This window comes from Lampetra planeri, chromosome 38, assembly GCF_965212315.1.
Source record: "Lampetra planeri chromosome 38, kcLamPlan1.2.h2, whole genome shotgun sequence".
Lineage (NCBI taxonomy): Eukaryota > Metazoa > Chordata > Hyperoartia > Petromyzontiformes > Petromyzontidae > Lampetra > Lampetra planeri.
The window spans coordinates 7596211-7613006 of NC_136144.1; the positions used below are offsets into that span (position 1 = coordinate 7596211).

The 16796-nt window shown below is 46.4% G+C and overlaps 1 protein-coding gene across 4 annotated transcripts; it reads left to right on the forward strand.

The window, feature by feature from the left end:
• Positions 1–1453: 1453 nt before the first annotated feature.
• On the forward strand, positions 1454–16796 carry ABHD14B (abhydrolase domain containing 14B). 4 transcript variants are annotated; one of them, XM_078612298.1, is made up of 5 exons: positions 1455–1555; positions 11635–11861; positions 13067–13191; positions 14321–14556; positions 15732–16796. In XM_078612298.1, the coding sequence occupies exons 2-5, from the start codon at positions 11644–11646 to the stop codon at positions 15915–15917; spliced, it is 765 nt and encodes a 254-aa protein (XP_078468424.1). In that variant the 5' UTR covers positions 1455–1555; positions 11635–11643; the 3' UTR covers positions 15918–16796. The 4 variants fall into 4 exon arrangements, with proteins under 4 accessions (XP_078468426.1, XP_078468424.1, XP_078468425.1 ...); XM_078612300.1 differs by lacking the exons at positions 11635–11861; positions 13067–13191; positions 14321–14556; positions 15732–16796 and adding exons at positions 5979–6199; positions 7449–7693; positions 8649–10895 and having other exon boundaries at positions 1454–1555; XM_078612299.1 differs by lacking the exons at positions 1455–1555; positions 11635–11861; positions 13067–13191; positions 14321–14556; positions 15732–16796 and adding exons at positions 3053–3171; positions 5979–6199; positions 7449–7693; positions 8649–10895.

Consider the following 16796-nt stretch of genomic DNA (forward strand, 5'->3'; position numbering starts at 1 on the left):
AACACAAGCAATCATCATCAGGCATAAGAGAAATAGCAACAAAAATCTAACTAGAAAACTATAGACAGACATACAAGCAGACAGACATCACAAGGACACACAGAGAGAGAACACATATCGGCACAGAGAGAGGGGTCGTTTCTGTGACGGTCCCTTAAATATAGGGAGGGGGGGCGGGGACTGAGAGAGGGAGGGGGCAGAGAAAATTAGCATATCAATGAGTGGACGGCAACGTGTTGCTGCTGCGCAAGTAAGATGACGACGTGGCACGGCACGCAAGCTTGAAAATTAGGAGAAAGACACACTAAAATTAAATAACCTCGCAAAATATCGAAATGTGATGTAATGCAACACAGAGAGTCGGTCAACACACAATTAACGCATAGCCTGGTTGATTACGTATTTCAAAGATTGCTAAGTTAGAATTTAAGTGTGAAAATTCCAAAGAGAGGACACAGGCAGAGAGAACAAATAGCCAGAGAAAATGAGATGTTATAGAGCAAATCTGAGATCAGATTTGGAATCGGCACCCTGAAATTAGTCTAAAACAGCTGCAAAAGTCCAGGCCAGAAAAAAATGCTTTTTAAAATCCTTTATATTAAGTTTGCTTGCTTGCTTAGGACCGTGCAAATCTTTCGGTCGTTTTTAACCCACTTCCCGTGATCCAATCGAGCTGACATTTTGCACACAGACTCGTTGTGCGTGACAATGCATTTTCGTGAAAAAAATGTTCCAATATTTTACACTATTTAGGGATTTTTTTTAAAAATATTTAATTACCAATTGTTTAATGCTGCTAGACAATCATCTGACCCATAGGTGGCAGCCATCTCAAGCCAGAGGACGAGAGGACTCGAGCCGCCCCGATGCCACGCATATAAAGGATTTATAGTGAAAAACTTTGTTTTTACGGGTTAATTTTTTTACCAGTGTTATTTATATCATGGGACCTCCTTTGCCAGTACCAAAATATACTAATAGGGGTTTTCCCCTTTCTTTGGCAATAAAACTTATACCTTTTGCAAGGAATCATGCTTACATTAACCACAATACTGTCAAATACAAACAAAAAACAATGCTCTGATAATGTATGCATTGTCTTTGAAACTGATTGGTCCACACCAGAGACAGCTTTCTTTGCGCCTTTTGGCGTCATCTGGTCGAACACCATATGAGACGAGGCTCCAAAGAAAGCTCTCTGGTGTGGACCAATCAGTTTCAAAGACAATGCATAAATTATCAGAGTATTGTTTTTTGTTTGCATTTGACTGCAAGTATTGTGGTTAATGTAAGCATGATTCCTTGCAAAAGGTATCAGTTTTGTTGCCAGAAAAAAGGGGAAAACCCCTATTAGTGTTATTTATTTTTTACCATCATTCTAACTCCATTTGCTCTGCTGCCCCCTGCTGCCTTGTGATGGGGTTGGATGCGTGTGGCTGGCTTGGTGGGTTGGCCCCAAAGCCCCCAATGCTTGGTGGGGGACGTGGACGAGGTGGCGTTGACACCAGGAAATCGTCGCTACTGCTTGGTTCGGACTGGTGTCTCAGCTCGCACGGTGAGTTTGCTGCTGGCTCTACAGCTTCCTTGCAGTGCCACAAACACAAAGACTCCCCCATTGGAGCCTCAACAGACTCAGTAGCACATGCGAAGGCTTGGAGACGGCACACGAAGGGGGGTAAGGGGGTGGGTCCGCAACCACGCCCGGCCGCCTTTGTCACCCCAGTGGCGATGTTTTAGGCACCGCACTTTGAGGCCGAGTCGACCTAGGGGAGGCCCGGTTCAAGATAATCGTCGCTGGTTGGCAGGGTTCTCGTAGCGTGCGGGGCCCGAACCTCGACTACACCACCGCAACCCCCGATTCGTTTGTGGTAGCAACACGGCACACAACACACTGCACACAACACACACACAAGATACACACAACACACCACACACACAACACACTGCACACAACACACACCACATATATAACACATACAACACACACACAACACACACTGCACACAACACACACACAAGATGCACACACCACACATACAACACACCACACACATACAACATGTACACAACACACACCACACACAACACACTGCACACAACACACACAGACAAGATGCACACAACACACCACACACACAACACACTGCACACAACACACACCACATATATAATACATACAACACACACACACAAGATGCACACAACACCACACACTGCACACACACAACACACATAACACACTGCACACAACACACACACACAACACACACACACAAGATGCACACAACACACCACACACACAACACACTGCACACACACAACACACACACCACACACTGCACACACACTAAACACCAGAGGTGGGACAAAGTCATTGTTATGCAAGTCCAAGTCGAGTCGCAAGTCATCAAATTCATGACTCGAGTCTGACTCGAGTCCAAGTCACATGACTCGAGTCCACACCTCTGCTAAACACACAGCACTGCACACACACCACACACACAAAACAAACACAACATGCACAACACTGCACACACCACACATACAACACACACACGCAACACACACAACACACACAAAACACACAACACACACAACATATACAACACACACGCACAACACACACCACACACAAAACACACGCAACACACAACACCTCACAACACATACACACAACACACACTGCACACACAACACACACACAAAACAAACACAACATGCACAACACTGCACACACAACACACACACTGCCGGATTATCCTCGTAGTACAAGTAGCTACTACACGTGTAGTAACACGTGTAGTAGCTACAGGCCCCGCACTTTCAAGGGCCCCACGCTAAATGCTTTCAAGCTATCAACTCCGGTTCAGTGATTCTGCACTTGCTCTATGACTATAGTACTATACCGCCTTCAACTTTTACGAACGACCGGTGTTTAAGGTTAGAGATTTGTCGTATTATCTGTCTGTGTAGCAAATTAAAAAATATAAAATTTTCAATGCAAGTAAAAAATTATGCGTTTTAATATTTACGTGTTTTTATTTTATTTAGGTCCGCTTCATAACGTATGCTGCAGGCACCGCGCTGGATTAATCCGGCACTGCACATACGTGTGCGAATCCTGTTTCGCAGTAAACACGTGTACAGTGCACACGTGTACACAGAGACAGAGTAAGAGCCGTGCCTCCAGGCGGTGCTGTTGTTACCGTGCCCTACTGCCGATTGGCGTGTGCGTTGTTGGTAAACACCGGCGCCTGTTTCAGTTTTCACTTTCATTTATTAGGTACTAGCTGCTTTACTACCCGGCTTCGCCCGGGACTTGGAATCACCACGCCCGGCCGCCTTTGTCTCCCCAGTGGCGATGTTCACACACCACAGCAGTTACTCGTTTGAGGCTGAGTCGACCTAGGGGAGGCCCAGGAGCGGTTGTGGTGGCCGTGAGTGGGAATTGAACTCGGGTGGCCGGGTTCGTAGCGCGGCGCGCTAAACACTACACTACAATGCGTTACGCTTCCACGTGCGCGGATCACGTGACAGATATGACGTCACATCACTTGCCGTGCAAAAAATATCAGCATTATTGAGCAGCCCCCCCCCCCAAAAAAAAATGCTAAAGTGTATTTTTATAATGTTTGCATGGTGTACAGTCTGGAAAGTACACACATGGCAAATTTTAAGTTTGTTGCATGTCGGGAAGTACGCTAAACATTTTGAACAGACATACATAATCACAACTTTGCATTTTATATATATGGAGATAACCCTGTGAGCCATGCGGCTTTTGAATTGGGTGCAACCGCAACAAACAAAAACATGAACAAGGAACATCTTAAAGTGACTACAGAAAAATTCAGGAAAAAACCAGCAAAGTCTTCTAGAACGTGGCCAACGAAAGTTGTGGTCCCCCCCCATAACCAACGTCGTTTTCACGTTTGCCGAACCATTGCCCGAACGTGCCACATGGGATGGTGTTTTGAAGCCGTGATCCAGAGTTCTAGACCGTCACTGATCAAGACTTGTGGATGTTCTCTAGACTGTGCCAGTGATGTGATCATTAGCAGAGGCAGGCTTCGCGTGATCCAACGCTAGAAAACTGACATGTTTCGAGTCAAGCGCTGGTTTTGACATTCAGTGCCTCATCAGCAGAGGCAGACTTCGCGTGATACAATGCTGGTGAACTGCCAAATGTTTAGAAGCAAGGACCTTTTTCTGTTAGATTTGGGTCAGAATGCAGTTCTACGCTAAACCTTATAATGCACAATCCCAAAACATTCACGTAGTTGTTGGAGAAGGCTGTGTGGCTGATGGAATGTGTGAAACAAAACATTGCTTACGCGTAGAGAGAGAGATACGTGGAGGAGGCCTATTGCCTCCTTATCCTTTGTAGTTACATTCCCCGCAACAAAGCTCGCGGCTCTTTTCCGTTGTGTAGTTTTTACATCTCGAGAGCTGTAATGTGGCCAAATGAAATTGAGGACCAAATGTATTGTGGGCGTTTTGTGAACGCCCTGAGACCCTCACTCTGCACTCGAGGGCCCCGTGACTGAAACCTGGATTAGAACCCAGTTTTTTTGTATTCAGTGCCATTTTCGTAATTTAAATCGATGTGATTTGGAGGCGAAAGTGCAATCGCAATTTAGTGTTCAAGAGCAAGTAACTTCATGCCCAGTGCCGAGCTTGTCCTGTATGTAATATTGTTCTGTAGTTACTCATTAATGCCAGAAGGGTTGAGTTGCGGTATGTTGCCATAAAGCAGAGTCGCTGAACTCTGCAACATCGCAGATAAGATGCGTTCCACTTATCCATTAACTCGCGAATACTGGCTCAACCAGCGGCTTACAATCCAGAGTTAAATTCCTGCTTGGGGGTTCACTCAGCCCATCAACCGTTTGTGGATGTTATCAGTGGTTGTCCTATGGAAGGACTCTCCCCTGCCATAAGAATGAGGAATTTCCACAACTGGCTTAGCACTGTAAACAGAAGCTGACAACTGCCCCAATGTTCATTTAAGCAGGAAATCGCTTTGACGAATGAATAATGAGACATCAGTGGAGTATTGTAATCGGCATTTCTCTGCATGTCATAAAAGTGTAAATATGTTGGTACAGTACTGCATAGCTTTTTCAGGCATTATCGCCGAAAACTTTTTAGTTTTCGGCGATGTCGTTGACCATCGAGTGTTCTCTAATCCAAGTTTTCCTCTTTCACTGTTTAAATACATGTGTAGTGACAGGGTGCCATCTGTTGACCATGAAGGGTAACTACGGGCATGGGTGCACTATATAACAGCCAACCATAAGGGGGGTGTAACTGGGCCAAGGGTCAGTAACCGGAGGTTCGGAGCTGTCGTGGGGGTTCTGGTCCTGGCTGCCGTCGCTGTCTTCGCCGTCATCTCTTCATCATCGTCTGGCCGTATGGCCGATCCCCATCGTCGTCGTCGCTGTATGAGCCAGCCAGCTATATAGTTAGACGCCGGTGACGTGGCTGTATGAGTGGGTGAGCTCTACGTAGCCCAGTGTATATGTCGCTCAGTGACTCTGCCTGTAAAGTGTGAGAAACAAACCAGGAGCCCTCTACAAGTCGTGTATCGGAAGTCGCTCACTACACATGCATGCATCTCTCCACGGTGGCGAGATGTTCATTACCTCACCCGGAATACAGAAGATCGTGGTTTTGATCCCAACCCTGATGCCTGTATATTTGGGGTCTGCATGTCTCTCTCCCCGTAGTTGTGTACATTTTTCTCCAGGTCCTTTGGTCTTGCCCTCCACATTTAGAATCAACATGTGTTTAGGGTATTTGGCTGCTATAATTTTCCACATGATAAGCCACTTTGTTGAGCCATCATTTGTGGCCAGGTCGCTTCTAAACAAGAGCTATATGGCTCACTGGGCCTCACAGCCACTTTTGAAATTGACACATCAAAAAATATTACACGTTTACGCTGAATGATGGGCTTATTTTGTCTGGTTTCTTAGTTTCCAAGTGGAGATGGCCGCGGTGAACATAACCGAGGGCCATGCAGACGTTGACGGACAACGGCTTTTCTATCGCGAAGCGGTGGCGCCTTCCGCGCCTCGGCGCTTCTCGGTTTTACTCTTGCACGGCATGAAGTTCTCCTCCGAGACCTGGCTCACACTCGGCACCCTCAAGGAACTGGCCGAGGCCGGATATCGGGTGGTAGCGCTCGATCTTCCAGGTAAAAGAGAATCGGAAACTTTCAAGCCATGAACACCGAGGTTAACCTCATGACACTGCAGTGAAAAAAAACGTGCAATACCTTGTAGCATTTGAGGTTCGAGCCCTGCGGCTGCCCTGGTTAATACTACTGTGGTGCCGCGGTAGCGAGATGTTAACTTCCTCGCCTGGTATACAGGAGGTCATGGGTTCGATCCCAACCCTGATGCCTGTTTGTATGTTCTCGTGGTCGCGTGAATTTTCTCTAGTTTTTCCCTCCACGTTTATAAACATATGTTTAGAGTATTTTGCAGCTATACATTACCACGTGATAAGTCACTTCGTTGTGCTATCATTCATGGCCATGTGACTTCTGAAAAAGAGCTATATAGCTTAGAGGGCCTTACCTGGTAAAATAAAACATTTTTAGTTTTAAATACTTTTCATTTACTGAAGCACCCAGATCACTCAACACCTGGTGACGCTGGCTGTAATCTCCAGCGTACAGAATAGCCAAATGTTGCGAGCCTTTCAACGTAACGGGTTTTGCCGTGAAATTAAGTAATTCGGCGCATTTGGCCACCATGTGACAACTCGATTGGTGTGGCTGTGTTGGGTGGTGGAGGGTGCACAACTCCAATTGGCCCAAGAGATAACCAGTTACGAATCGTACTGTGGGTTTGTTGACCGTAAAAAGTAAGCGCTGTCTGCTTCGCAGTGGACGTTTAAGCTCCCGTGACGTTAAACCGAAAAGATTAGGCCACGTCTAAAATTTTCAACAATTACCAGAAATGTATCGATTGTAAAAAAACATTGCAACATCGGCCCCATACTACGAAACATCGTAGAACTCCGCTGTAAAAGTCTTGAGACTCGGTGAGGATTTCCTGGGTAAATAATTGCAATAAATACATAGATAAAAATGAATAATGACTGACACTCCACATTCACCTGTATTTATGAAATACGGTCCCGTGTTGATTACGACCCATTGAATTACGACATGAAGTGCTCGTCATTATCCATTATAAACAAGGTCACAATGCACAGACGCAAAACAATTCATAATTAGTGTTTAGAGGTCGTTAGTCGCCAGTTACCAAACTGAATTACCTAACGCACTTTGGGTTTGCAACTGCAGCGTCATTCATGTAAATCCTAGTGTCCTGTTTAACTGCCTCACGCCGCCGTTTCAGACGTAACAATTCTACGAGGCCCCGTTCCCATGAATCCACGTCTGACGATGGCTATTCCCGATCTCAACTTTGTAGGCTACGGACGGTCTGCTTCCTATCAGCTGGCAGGCCTGCGCCTGGGAGAAATTGCGCAGGGCACGTTCCTGAAGCTCGTGTCAGAGAGCCTGCAACTGGGTCCCTGCGCACTCGTGTCTCCGTCCATGAGCGGCATGTTCTCTCTGCCGTTCCTGCTGGAGCACGAGGCTCTTGTCCGTGGCTTTGTTCCCGTGGCTCCCATCTGCACGGACAAATTCACGGCGGAGCAGTACAAGAAGGTGCAGGTAAATGTGACGCAGGTGACGATCAACAACGTAGGCTCGGCTTAAACCTGTGCGAGAGGAGTCAAATTCGTTGTGTGGCTTTGGGAAGCGAGTCGGCGTTGAGCCAGGATTGTGCTTGACGGGGCTACTGCAGTGCATTAAACGTGTTGTGATAGGTGCCTGCGAAGCTACGTTAGTGGGCAGCAGAGGGCAGTGCAGCAAGATGATTTGTCCTGTTGCGTTATGGTCCCCACGTTTATGCCACCCGCTCTTGCTGATTCGCACTGACTGACCAGCGTGGTGAAGTATGGCGAATTCATTCTGTGGGTGCTACCGATCATCCAGCAGTGCATTGACAAAAGTGTACACATTGCTACGCAAGGATGGCCTGTCATTCTGTGACCATGACATATGTGGAGTTCCCTTACAGCAAGGGGGAATGTTCGAGATATTTTACAGAAGTGACCTGGCCACAAATGATAGCTCAACGAAGTGACTTGTCACGTGGAAATTTATAGCAGCCAAATACTCTTAAACGCATGTTGAGTCTAAATGTGGAGGGAAAAAACCGGAGGACCCGGAGAAAACTCCACACAACCACGGGGAGAACATGAAAATTCCAAACGTGCAGGCGTCAGGGTTGGGATCGAACCCAAAAGCTCCTGTATATCAGGCGAGGTAGTTAACATCTCCCCGCCACAGTGCCCAGATAAAACAATGGTGCAGGTTTCTTAAATTCCCCCACCTCCACCTCTGTCCAACCAGCAGCATAAGCGGGAGTAGCCACAGTTGATCGGCAGATGTCTAGGCCAGCCTGGAAGAGGAGACCGAAATACCCTCTCGGGCGGCATAAGCGAGGCATTGCAGGGCTGCACCTTTACCTCACATCAGTTGACGGTCGTACGGTGGCGGTTGTTGATATGCTAGACGCGTGACGGGCGGTGGTTTTCCCTCACGTCCTTATCTCGATTTGCAGGTGCCTAGCTTGATTACCTATGGCTCCCGGGATTCCCAGCTCGGGGAATCGTCCCTGTCGAACCTCCGAAACCTCCCCAACTCGACCGTCCTGAAGATGGAGGGCGCGGGTCACGCCTGCTACCTGGATAGCCCAGCCGAGTGGCACTCGGCACTGCTTGCTTTCTTCGGCAGCCTCAAGTAATCCCTCGGCAGGGTGGTTCTGGCGCGTGGCGCTGCACGAGTCAAAATAATTGTTGCCATAAAACAGTAGCACAGTAAGAGTAGTAGTGATGATTGTGATGACGATAATGACGACGGTGGTTGCTGGAGTTCCCCTGCTTCAATTTTAGGCTTGCCATGTGGCGTATTTCTACGTACGAGGAGCAGAGGTCGCAATCGGGTACCCAATACCCGTACCCTACTCGATACCCGGCTACCCGTACCCAGCTGGGTACGGGTACCCGTTTGCGACCCTGGTGCGGCCGAGTACGGATACGGGTAGGCCGTGAGTCACTGGTGAGTCACTGTTTGTCACTCATTTCCCAACGTCTTGTCTCTTCTCACAATTCAAGTTCCTAGAATCAACCCACCCGCGCCTGCAACATGGCTTCATCCCAGAGGTCGCAATCACGTACCTGATACCCGTACCGTACCCGGCCGGGTACGGGTAGGGTACGGGTACGGCCGGGTACGGGTACCCGTTTGCGACCCTGGTGCGGCCGGGTACGGGTAAGGAATCAAAACCCGTTTGCGACCTCTGACGAGGAGTAGTTACAAAAAAATAATTGACCGATAATTGCAAAAGAAATGAAAGTGTATAAGTGTGCCTTGATGTTTATTGACGCTATACGTTGGCGACTGTCTTTCACTGTCGGGGCCAGGGTTAAATAGAATAGAATAATAGAGGAACTCTGCATGAGTGGAATTGAACTCGTCAACGTGGTGAGTGAATCTGTCATCAAACTGAAACTAGATCTGAAATAACAGCAAACGAGACATATATAATTACACTGCCTATCGTTCTCTATTCTGTAAGTAATTCGTATTTGTTGGGACCAGCAGATGTCTCAATCTCCCTGTCAACCGCAGACCCCTGGGCATTCACAGACACGACACAGACGGAGCACATACACACAACGCAATTAGAGGGTTTGTCACTTGTGCTATGGGTGTACTGGAGTTGGTATCTCATCGTTTGACATAACCATGCTGGTATAATGTGCATCTCTCATCCGTGTGTGTGTCATTTTGATATGGCGAGCAGTAGTGCAGTGGTTCGTTCACTGCACTACAAAACCTGGTGAGTGAATCTGTCATCAAATTGAAACTATATCTCAATTGATAAACGTGTATAGGTGTGCCCTGATGTTTATTGGCGCGATACGTTGCAACAACATAAGTGTGGGGCGGTGACGTGACTGAGATTCGTGGTTCGAACCCCAGTGGCCACCCTGGTTAATACTGCGGGTGTATTCAACCTTAACATACTCGCCATCCGCTTCACAGTGGATGCTAAAATCCCATGACATAATACGAAAAAGAGTAGGCCCATTTTGTACCGGCATCGTATTTACTAAATTTGTAGATTTACTTTGGTTAGTACCATCCCCACTTACTATGAAAAACTACTGCAGACTGTAATTATCTGTGAAACATAGCACCTTTGTGATGGCCTTGGGTGGTAATAATGGTGGCAGCGATTTGATGTGATCATTATTTCAATTTTCAATTCACTTAGGACCTGATTATAGTTTTTAGGGTTAAGGACTGTACCCAAAATTCTGTGCTGCAGGAAATTGTTGGAATTGAGGTGGATTTAATACCTAATATTCTTATGCATATATAATTCATATTTTCCTTTTGCTAGTGAGATATATATTTATGTATTCCCACAAATAGTTAATGATCTCAGACCAGATATTTTGCTTTTTACGTTTCAATAAAAATGTGTTATGTGATGGCCTTCATGAAATGATCAGATGATCAAATTGTTTCCTTTCATTGGCCGATTGCTGGCCCAAGTGGTACCAATATCTCCTCTGGACCATGGACGAATATACGCAGTAAAATTACCATGTATTACCATGTATTATTTACAATACCATATGCTAATTACAATACATTATGCTAATTAGCATGCATTATGCAAATGTGCGTGCGGTATGCCGAGATGAGTTCACACTTACTCGGTCGTCAGCACTTGTTCTTAAATGGCTGTCTACTATTCAGGCTTTTTGGAAAATAAAATCTGCTATGAATAAAATGACATTTGTGTTGAGGTGACTCTTTTCTCCTCATTTACAGCTGTTTGTCAATCCACTGCTGGATGAGCCCAAGATTGGTTCAGGTTTTCGCAGCTGAGCCGTGCGGCTCTCCGATGCGTTTGTGGGTGGTAGCGCGTGCTGTTCGGTTCGATGTCCGACGTTTTGCTGCGCGCGCTGGGAGCTTCTTAAGGACAAGCTCCCAGCACTTTGAGCGAAACATCGGACGTTGTGCCGAACAATACGCGGGACAACCAGAAAATGCATCGATCGGATGTCTTCAAATTAAGCCGCCTTTCGAATCGTTTTTAGCGTATAAGCACGTTGTTAGGCCATCAAAGACGGTCACTGCATCGCGCGCTTTCAGATGCGCGTCTGCGGACGTCTGGAACGCTCATCCTTCCGATATTTTGCACTCCTATAATTAGTTGAATTGTTTTCTGTTGTAACTTGCTGACCCGCCCTTACTGCACATCTGTGAAAAAGTGCTTCTTAGCTCATCGGATTCCCCCAGTCTAAATAATGATTCTGATCTGATTAGGAAGCCACTGGAGATATGCACTTATACATCTAGATTGAAAACTCATTTATTTTTTAAACTGCCTTTTATGTTTAGGTTGTTGTCCTTCCCCCGCACGTACGATTAGCACGGTTGGCTACGTACGGTCACGAAAGGAGTTCGACACGCATACATTCGTACGTTTGGTATGAAGATTTTTCACTGTTTCATCTGCGTTTGAACAGGTCTGAGCGATGATGCGGCAACCGCTGATGAATGGAAGACTCTATTGCCTCGCCGTCTTCCTCTCGCTCTCTCTTCTGGCCTACATACTGCTGCCTGGCCTCAGGAGGCGGTTAGGCCATCAGGGCATTGGATCAACGAAGCCAGTGACAAACAGCACACTTCTCACTCTGGATCTGGGACCAGGAACAGGCCGAGTGACCCTCTTCATTCGAGAAGCAGCTCCGAGGTACGATGTCCCGGCGTTTTCACACCGACCACACGTTTACATCGTCGTCATCATCGTGATCCACGGGCAGATTGCCCGTAGGTGCCCACTGCACGTTTCGTCATTCGTTTCCACATTCCTCTCTCTTATATGCTCAACTAGTGCACATCTTTCTGGCACAAGCCATTCTCTCTTGCATCATTAGGGATTGTATATTGTTGAGAAATCTGGTATTTTTACTGCGCACTTTGGAAATGTTTTGGAAGTGGGCGTTAATGATGTTCACATCCACGTATGCACGTCTTAAGCCGAGTACGGGTGGTGAAGACGTTTTGCTCCGAGATTGCACAAAATGTGTAATCTGGATTTCTGCTTTTATTTTTATTTGTAATTTATTTTTACATTTTTATTTCATTGTATTTTTATTTTCTTTCTACGTGACTTTACCGAAACAACCAAGAATATGAATTCCTGCAACCACGCAATATATTATAAAAAGGTAAAGGTGCAGTCCTGCAATTACATGCCGATACCACTGTTGGTGGGTGGGCCTCCAGTAGAGGGAGCTCTAGAGCGCCTTTCCAGAGGGTATTTGGCCTACTCTTCAACATTGGATAGGGGGTGTTCATCATTTGGGATGTTAAATGTTAGCAAAATGTAAAACTTTTTATGTTTGCTCAACGTTGAATGTGCAGCCTTCCGCGCCACCGAGGGCATGTGTCTTGCAGTGCACATACACACAGGTGCACAGTAGGTGGCCATGCATTTCCTAGATGCCTGGAGCTGCATGTAGCTCTGGCTCTCCATGACTCTGTCTTTCCATGACCCTGTCTCTCCATGACCCTGTCTCTCCATGGCCCTGTCTCTCTCGCATTATTTATGTTTTTGTGTTCATTGACTTTGTAATTCTCGGAGATTATCAACACAGCTCCATGGCGACTACAATGCAGCACACCGCTACACAAATACTGAGTCTTGACTTAATAACGTTGAGACTGGTTTTCTTTCATGTAAACAATAGATGAATTAAATGGAATCTAGTACACTTTACGATCAATAAAAAGTATTGCTTTTTTATATATAGTTAGTAGTTTTACATAGCAGAACTATGAAAGGTGGCGGCGGTGGCAGTGGCTCAGAGAGACGTTCATCCAGCAGTGGATTGACCATGGCTGATGATGACGACGACAATTAATCAACGACTCCGTGTCTATATTTGTTTCCAGCAATGTGAAAGGTGAAGTGCTGCTGTTGCATGGGGCAGCTTTCACCTCCCAAACGTGGCAAGAGCTCGGAACGATGAACGTTCTGGCCAACAACAGCTTCCGTGCCGTGGCGCTGGATCTGCCGGGTGAGCAGGGCGGCAGGGCGGCCTGGAATGTGAATGTGGCGGTGACATGGCTGAGCGTTCGCAAGTTTGCCGTTCGTATGTGTCGAGGAGTAGAATGGGGACGTGACGTCACCGGCGGCTCGATGACGTCATGTCTCGTGGAGTACTTAAGGGAGATTCTAGATTTGAGGCTTTCGTGACTGCAAGGATTCATACTCTTAGGTTTTTCGGCAAAGTCACATAGGTAAAAAATAAAATTAAAAGTGAATAAAAGTAATAATGGAAATAAAATAGAATAATAAATCACGACGTTTCGGAGGCAACACAAGTCTCCGTCATTTCCATTATTAGTTTTATTTTTTACCTACGTGACTTTACCGAAAAAACCTAAGAGTACTTAAGGGAGACCCCGTGACGAAAGCGGGATCACTGTGGGAACGAGTAGAGTGAGAAGGGTGAAGAGGGAACCAGGGGTAGAGAGGGATCGAGTAGTGAGTCTGGAAGGAAGCCGGTGGTAGCCGTAGAGGTGCATCTCTCTCTCCGGTCGGTGGAGTTGGCAGAGTCCCCGATCCGACACGAGAGAGAGAGACCGGAGCTAGCCGGGTAGGGACCAGGACTCAAGTGTAGGACCAGGACTCAAGTGTAGGACCCCTTACCCCTAGGAGTTGTGTACCCTTGTGTTAGATTGTAACAGCCCTTAATAAACCTTTGGCGAAAGCCTCCGTCTCCGAGTGCGTCCTGGGAACTCCTCAACATATGTATGCATTGTTGAACATCTCTCGCACCGTACGTAGCCAACCGTGCTAATTGGAGGTGCCGTTTGTTGTAAACGCACTACCGCTCGGCCACATCTCCCTTTGCCAACATTTGTCGTTTATGGCCGTAAGCCAGTGGTGGAAATACGTCGTTCCTATGGTGGGGGAGATTGTATTAAAACACAACCACTATTAGAGTATTTGGATTTATTATAGCTGATGATGACTAACTTTTTGAAATGCATATATAGGATGATTGCAGAAACGGGGTATTTTTTTTTTCTCTTTTATATCAGCGGAGTAACTTTTTACCTGCTTTTGATGGAAACGCCTGTGCATACTATACAATCGTCAGCCTTGCCCTGAAATCATTTGTGTGAGAAACGTTTTTGCAGGCTATGGGAATTCCCCGACGATGCCCGCAGTGAACACCGATGAACTGAAGGCCTCTCTTCTGCTGGAAGTCTTCAAAGCCCTGCACATGGAGCGTCCGATTCTCATATCGCCATCCATGAGTGGCAAATTCTCCCTGCCCTACCTGATGTCACGTGGCCAGCGGTTACGAGCATTCATCCCAATTGCTCCAAGTCACACCACAAAGTACAAAAGCAATGAATATGAGAAAATACAGGTAAGCCTTACAAACGTCGGCAGGTCACGGTGTGGTGGGTTTAAAGCGCGGGTACTTGCACCTCTGCAAAGACGTCTGGCCAGCGTGAAAGGGGCGGCCAAAATCATCTCGAGATAGGCTGTCTTGAACTTCCGATAGTGGAGGCCCTCCCAGCGGCAGTGGCATTGATCAATCAATTGCAGGGCTGCACCTTTACCTTTTGTTAGAAGCACTATGCAGGCATCAATTGATGTCCCTCGTGAATCGACGACATTTTCATGATTCTGGGTGACTCGTGATTCATAATAGCTCTCTTATCTCCTTTTATTTTCTCGCGTCAAACGAATAGATGTTTTTTTTCTTTTCTTTCTTCACGAGCGTCGCTGGGCTAATGGCATAACTACAAATTAGTTGAGGGTTTTTATTTAATTTTATTGAGACGTGTCTTGTGAATTGCACAATACAGTGAAACATTGGATTGCGAGCATAATTCGTTCCGGAAACATGCTCGTAATCCAAAGCACTCGTATATCAAAGCGAATTTCCCCATAAGAAATAATGGAAACTCAGATGATGCGTTCCACAACCCAAAAATATTCAAATAAAAATGATTAATACAAAATACTGTACCTCTTTATATTTTTATTTAAATTTAATATAAAGTAATCAAATGGATTAATTAAATGTAATCGTGGCTGGTGTGACGGAGACGAGAGAGAGTAGGAGGAGGGTTATTGTGTAGGACGACTTTCATTTGCAGTACAGCTACTAGAGAACAGTCACTACACTTGGACACAAAATAAAAAAATGCTTTACGCACACACACGTGGTCACAACACTATACTGTAGTAAACAGTGTATGCTCGCACGGATCTTGACTATACGAGTGAGGCACACCGACTGAGACCGAGCATGGGAGATGATTACCCACAATCCCGCAGCGAGAGAGAGAGAGAAGAACCATTGGCTCAGTTGTGATCACGTGGCACTCGGCAGACAAAGCGTATATTGTACGTACTGCTCGTATTGCAAGACCTCGCTCGTTTATCAAATGAATATTTCTATTAAAAAATTGCTCGTCTTGCAAAACACTCGCAGACCAAGTTACTAGCAATCCAAGGTTTCACTGTAATAATAAAAAAACATCATGATGACGGCAATGACGTTGATCATTTTATCTGTTACGTGTTTTACAGACGCCTACGTTAATCGTTTACGGAGGGCTGGATAAAAATCTCGGTGTTCAGTCTCTTCAGCGTCTTATTCTTCTTCCAAACCATCGTGTGCTGGAACTGCCTCAAGCAGGGCACCCTGCCTACAAGGACCAGCCTCATCTCTTCCACCAAGGGCTGCTGGACTTTTTACTTTCCCTGCCCAAATAAATGTCTCGCGTCGCTGGGGATACGGCGGCGCGCTTTGCCATTCTGTGAAACACGGACGCGGTGATTTGCGTTCCTGCACACATTTTGCCGGATCCGCAGCCCAACGACCAGTTTCGTGGACCACGTCGCACCGGATGTCTCGCAAACTCAAGCCATCGCCTGCAACCGCTTTGTCCACGTCTGAGTTGAGTAGTTGCGCAGCAAGGAAGTGTCTGGGCTTGGTTCAGGTGTCTGGCCACACTCCTGCAGCCTGGCCCTGCCCCATGTTTTGGTTAACTCCACCCCCAAAGACAAAGATGCCCCATATAGCCTTGACAGACATTTGGGGCAAGTGCTCTTAGCTCCCCACCCCTTCATTCCACCCACAGGGTTGAAACGGCCAATCATAGTTCACAAACGTGTCACGTGATGATGAAATACGTTGCTACAATCGCCGCCGAGCAGACCGACGCTTGAAAGTTGAGTCTCTCCTTGATTGTAAAGCAACCAGTTGCACAGCTGCTCACAATCGAGTTGCAGAGACGTTCGCGTGTCAGCGACTCGGTTGCATGCAACCGATCGCTCGAGTGTGGACTCGGCTTAAGGGTGGATCCCTCCTGTAAATCGGTTGAATGAGTGTCATTTCATAAGATAGATGAGAGAGACGTGTAACATCCTAACCTGCCATGTGATGCAATAAAATGTCACGATCCAGGCATACGATGTGATACAAAAAAATATTGTAAAGTCGTTTTGTGAAATGTCCTGTCACGCTTGTTCAACACCTCGTAAAAACGTAGAATTTGTTAAAAAACCCAAAAATGTGCATTAATGACAAACAAGGTTTAGCGCTTGTATCCAGAGTATAACCAAAAATGTTAATAAATACGTGGACTTTGA

Bases quoted from the DNA above. Each gene is read 5' to 3' on its own strand.
- ABHD14B (XM_078612298.1), top strand. From the start codon at position 11,644: ATGATGCGGCAACCGCTGATGAATGGAAGACTCTATTGCCTCGCCGTC. The intron at 11,862-13,066 runs GTACGATGTCCC...ATTTGTTTCCAG, and splicing joins ATTCGAGAAGCAGCTCCGAG to CAATGTGAAAGGTGAAGTGC. The intron at 14,557-15,731 runs GTAAGCCTTACA...CGTGTTTTACAG, and splicing joins ATGAATATGAGAAAATACAG to ACGCCTACGTTAATCGTTTA.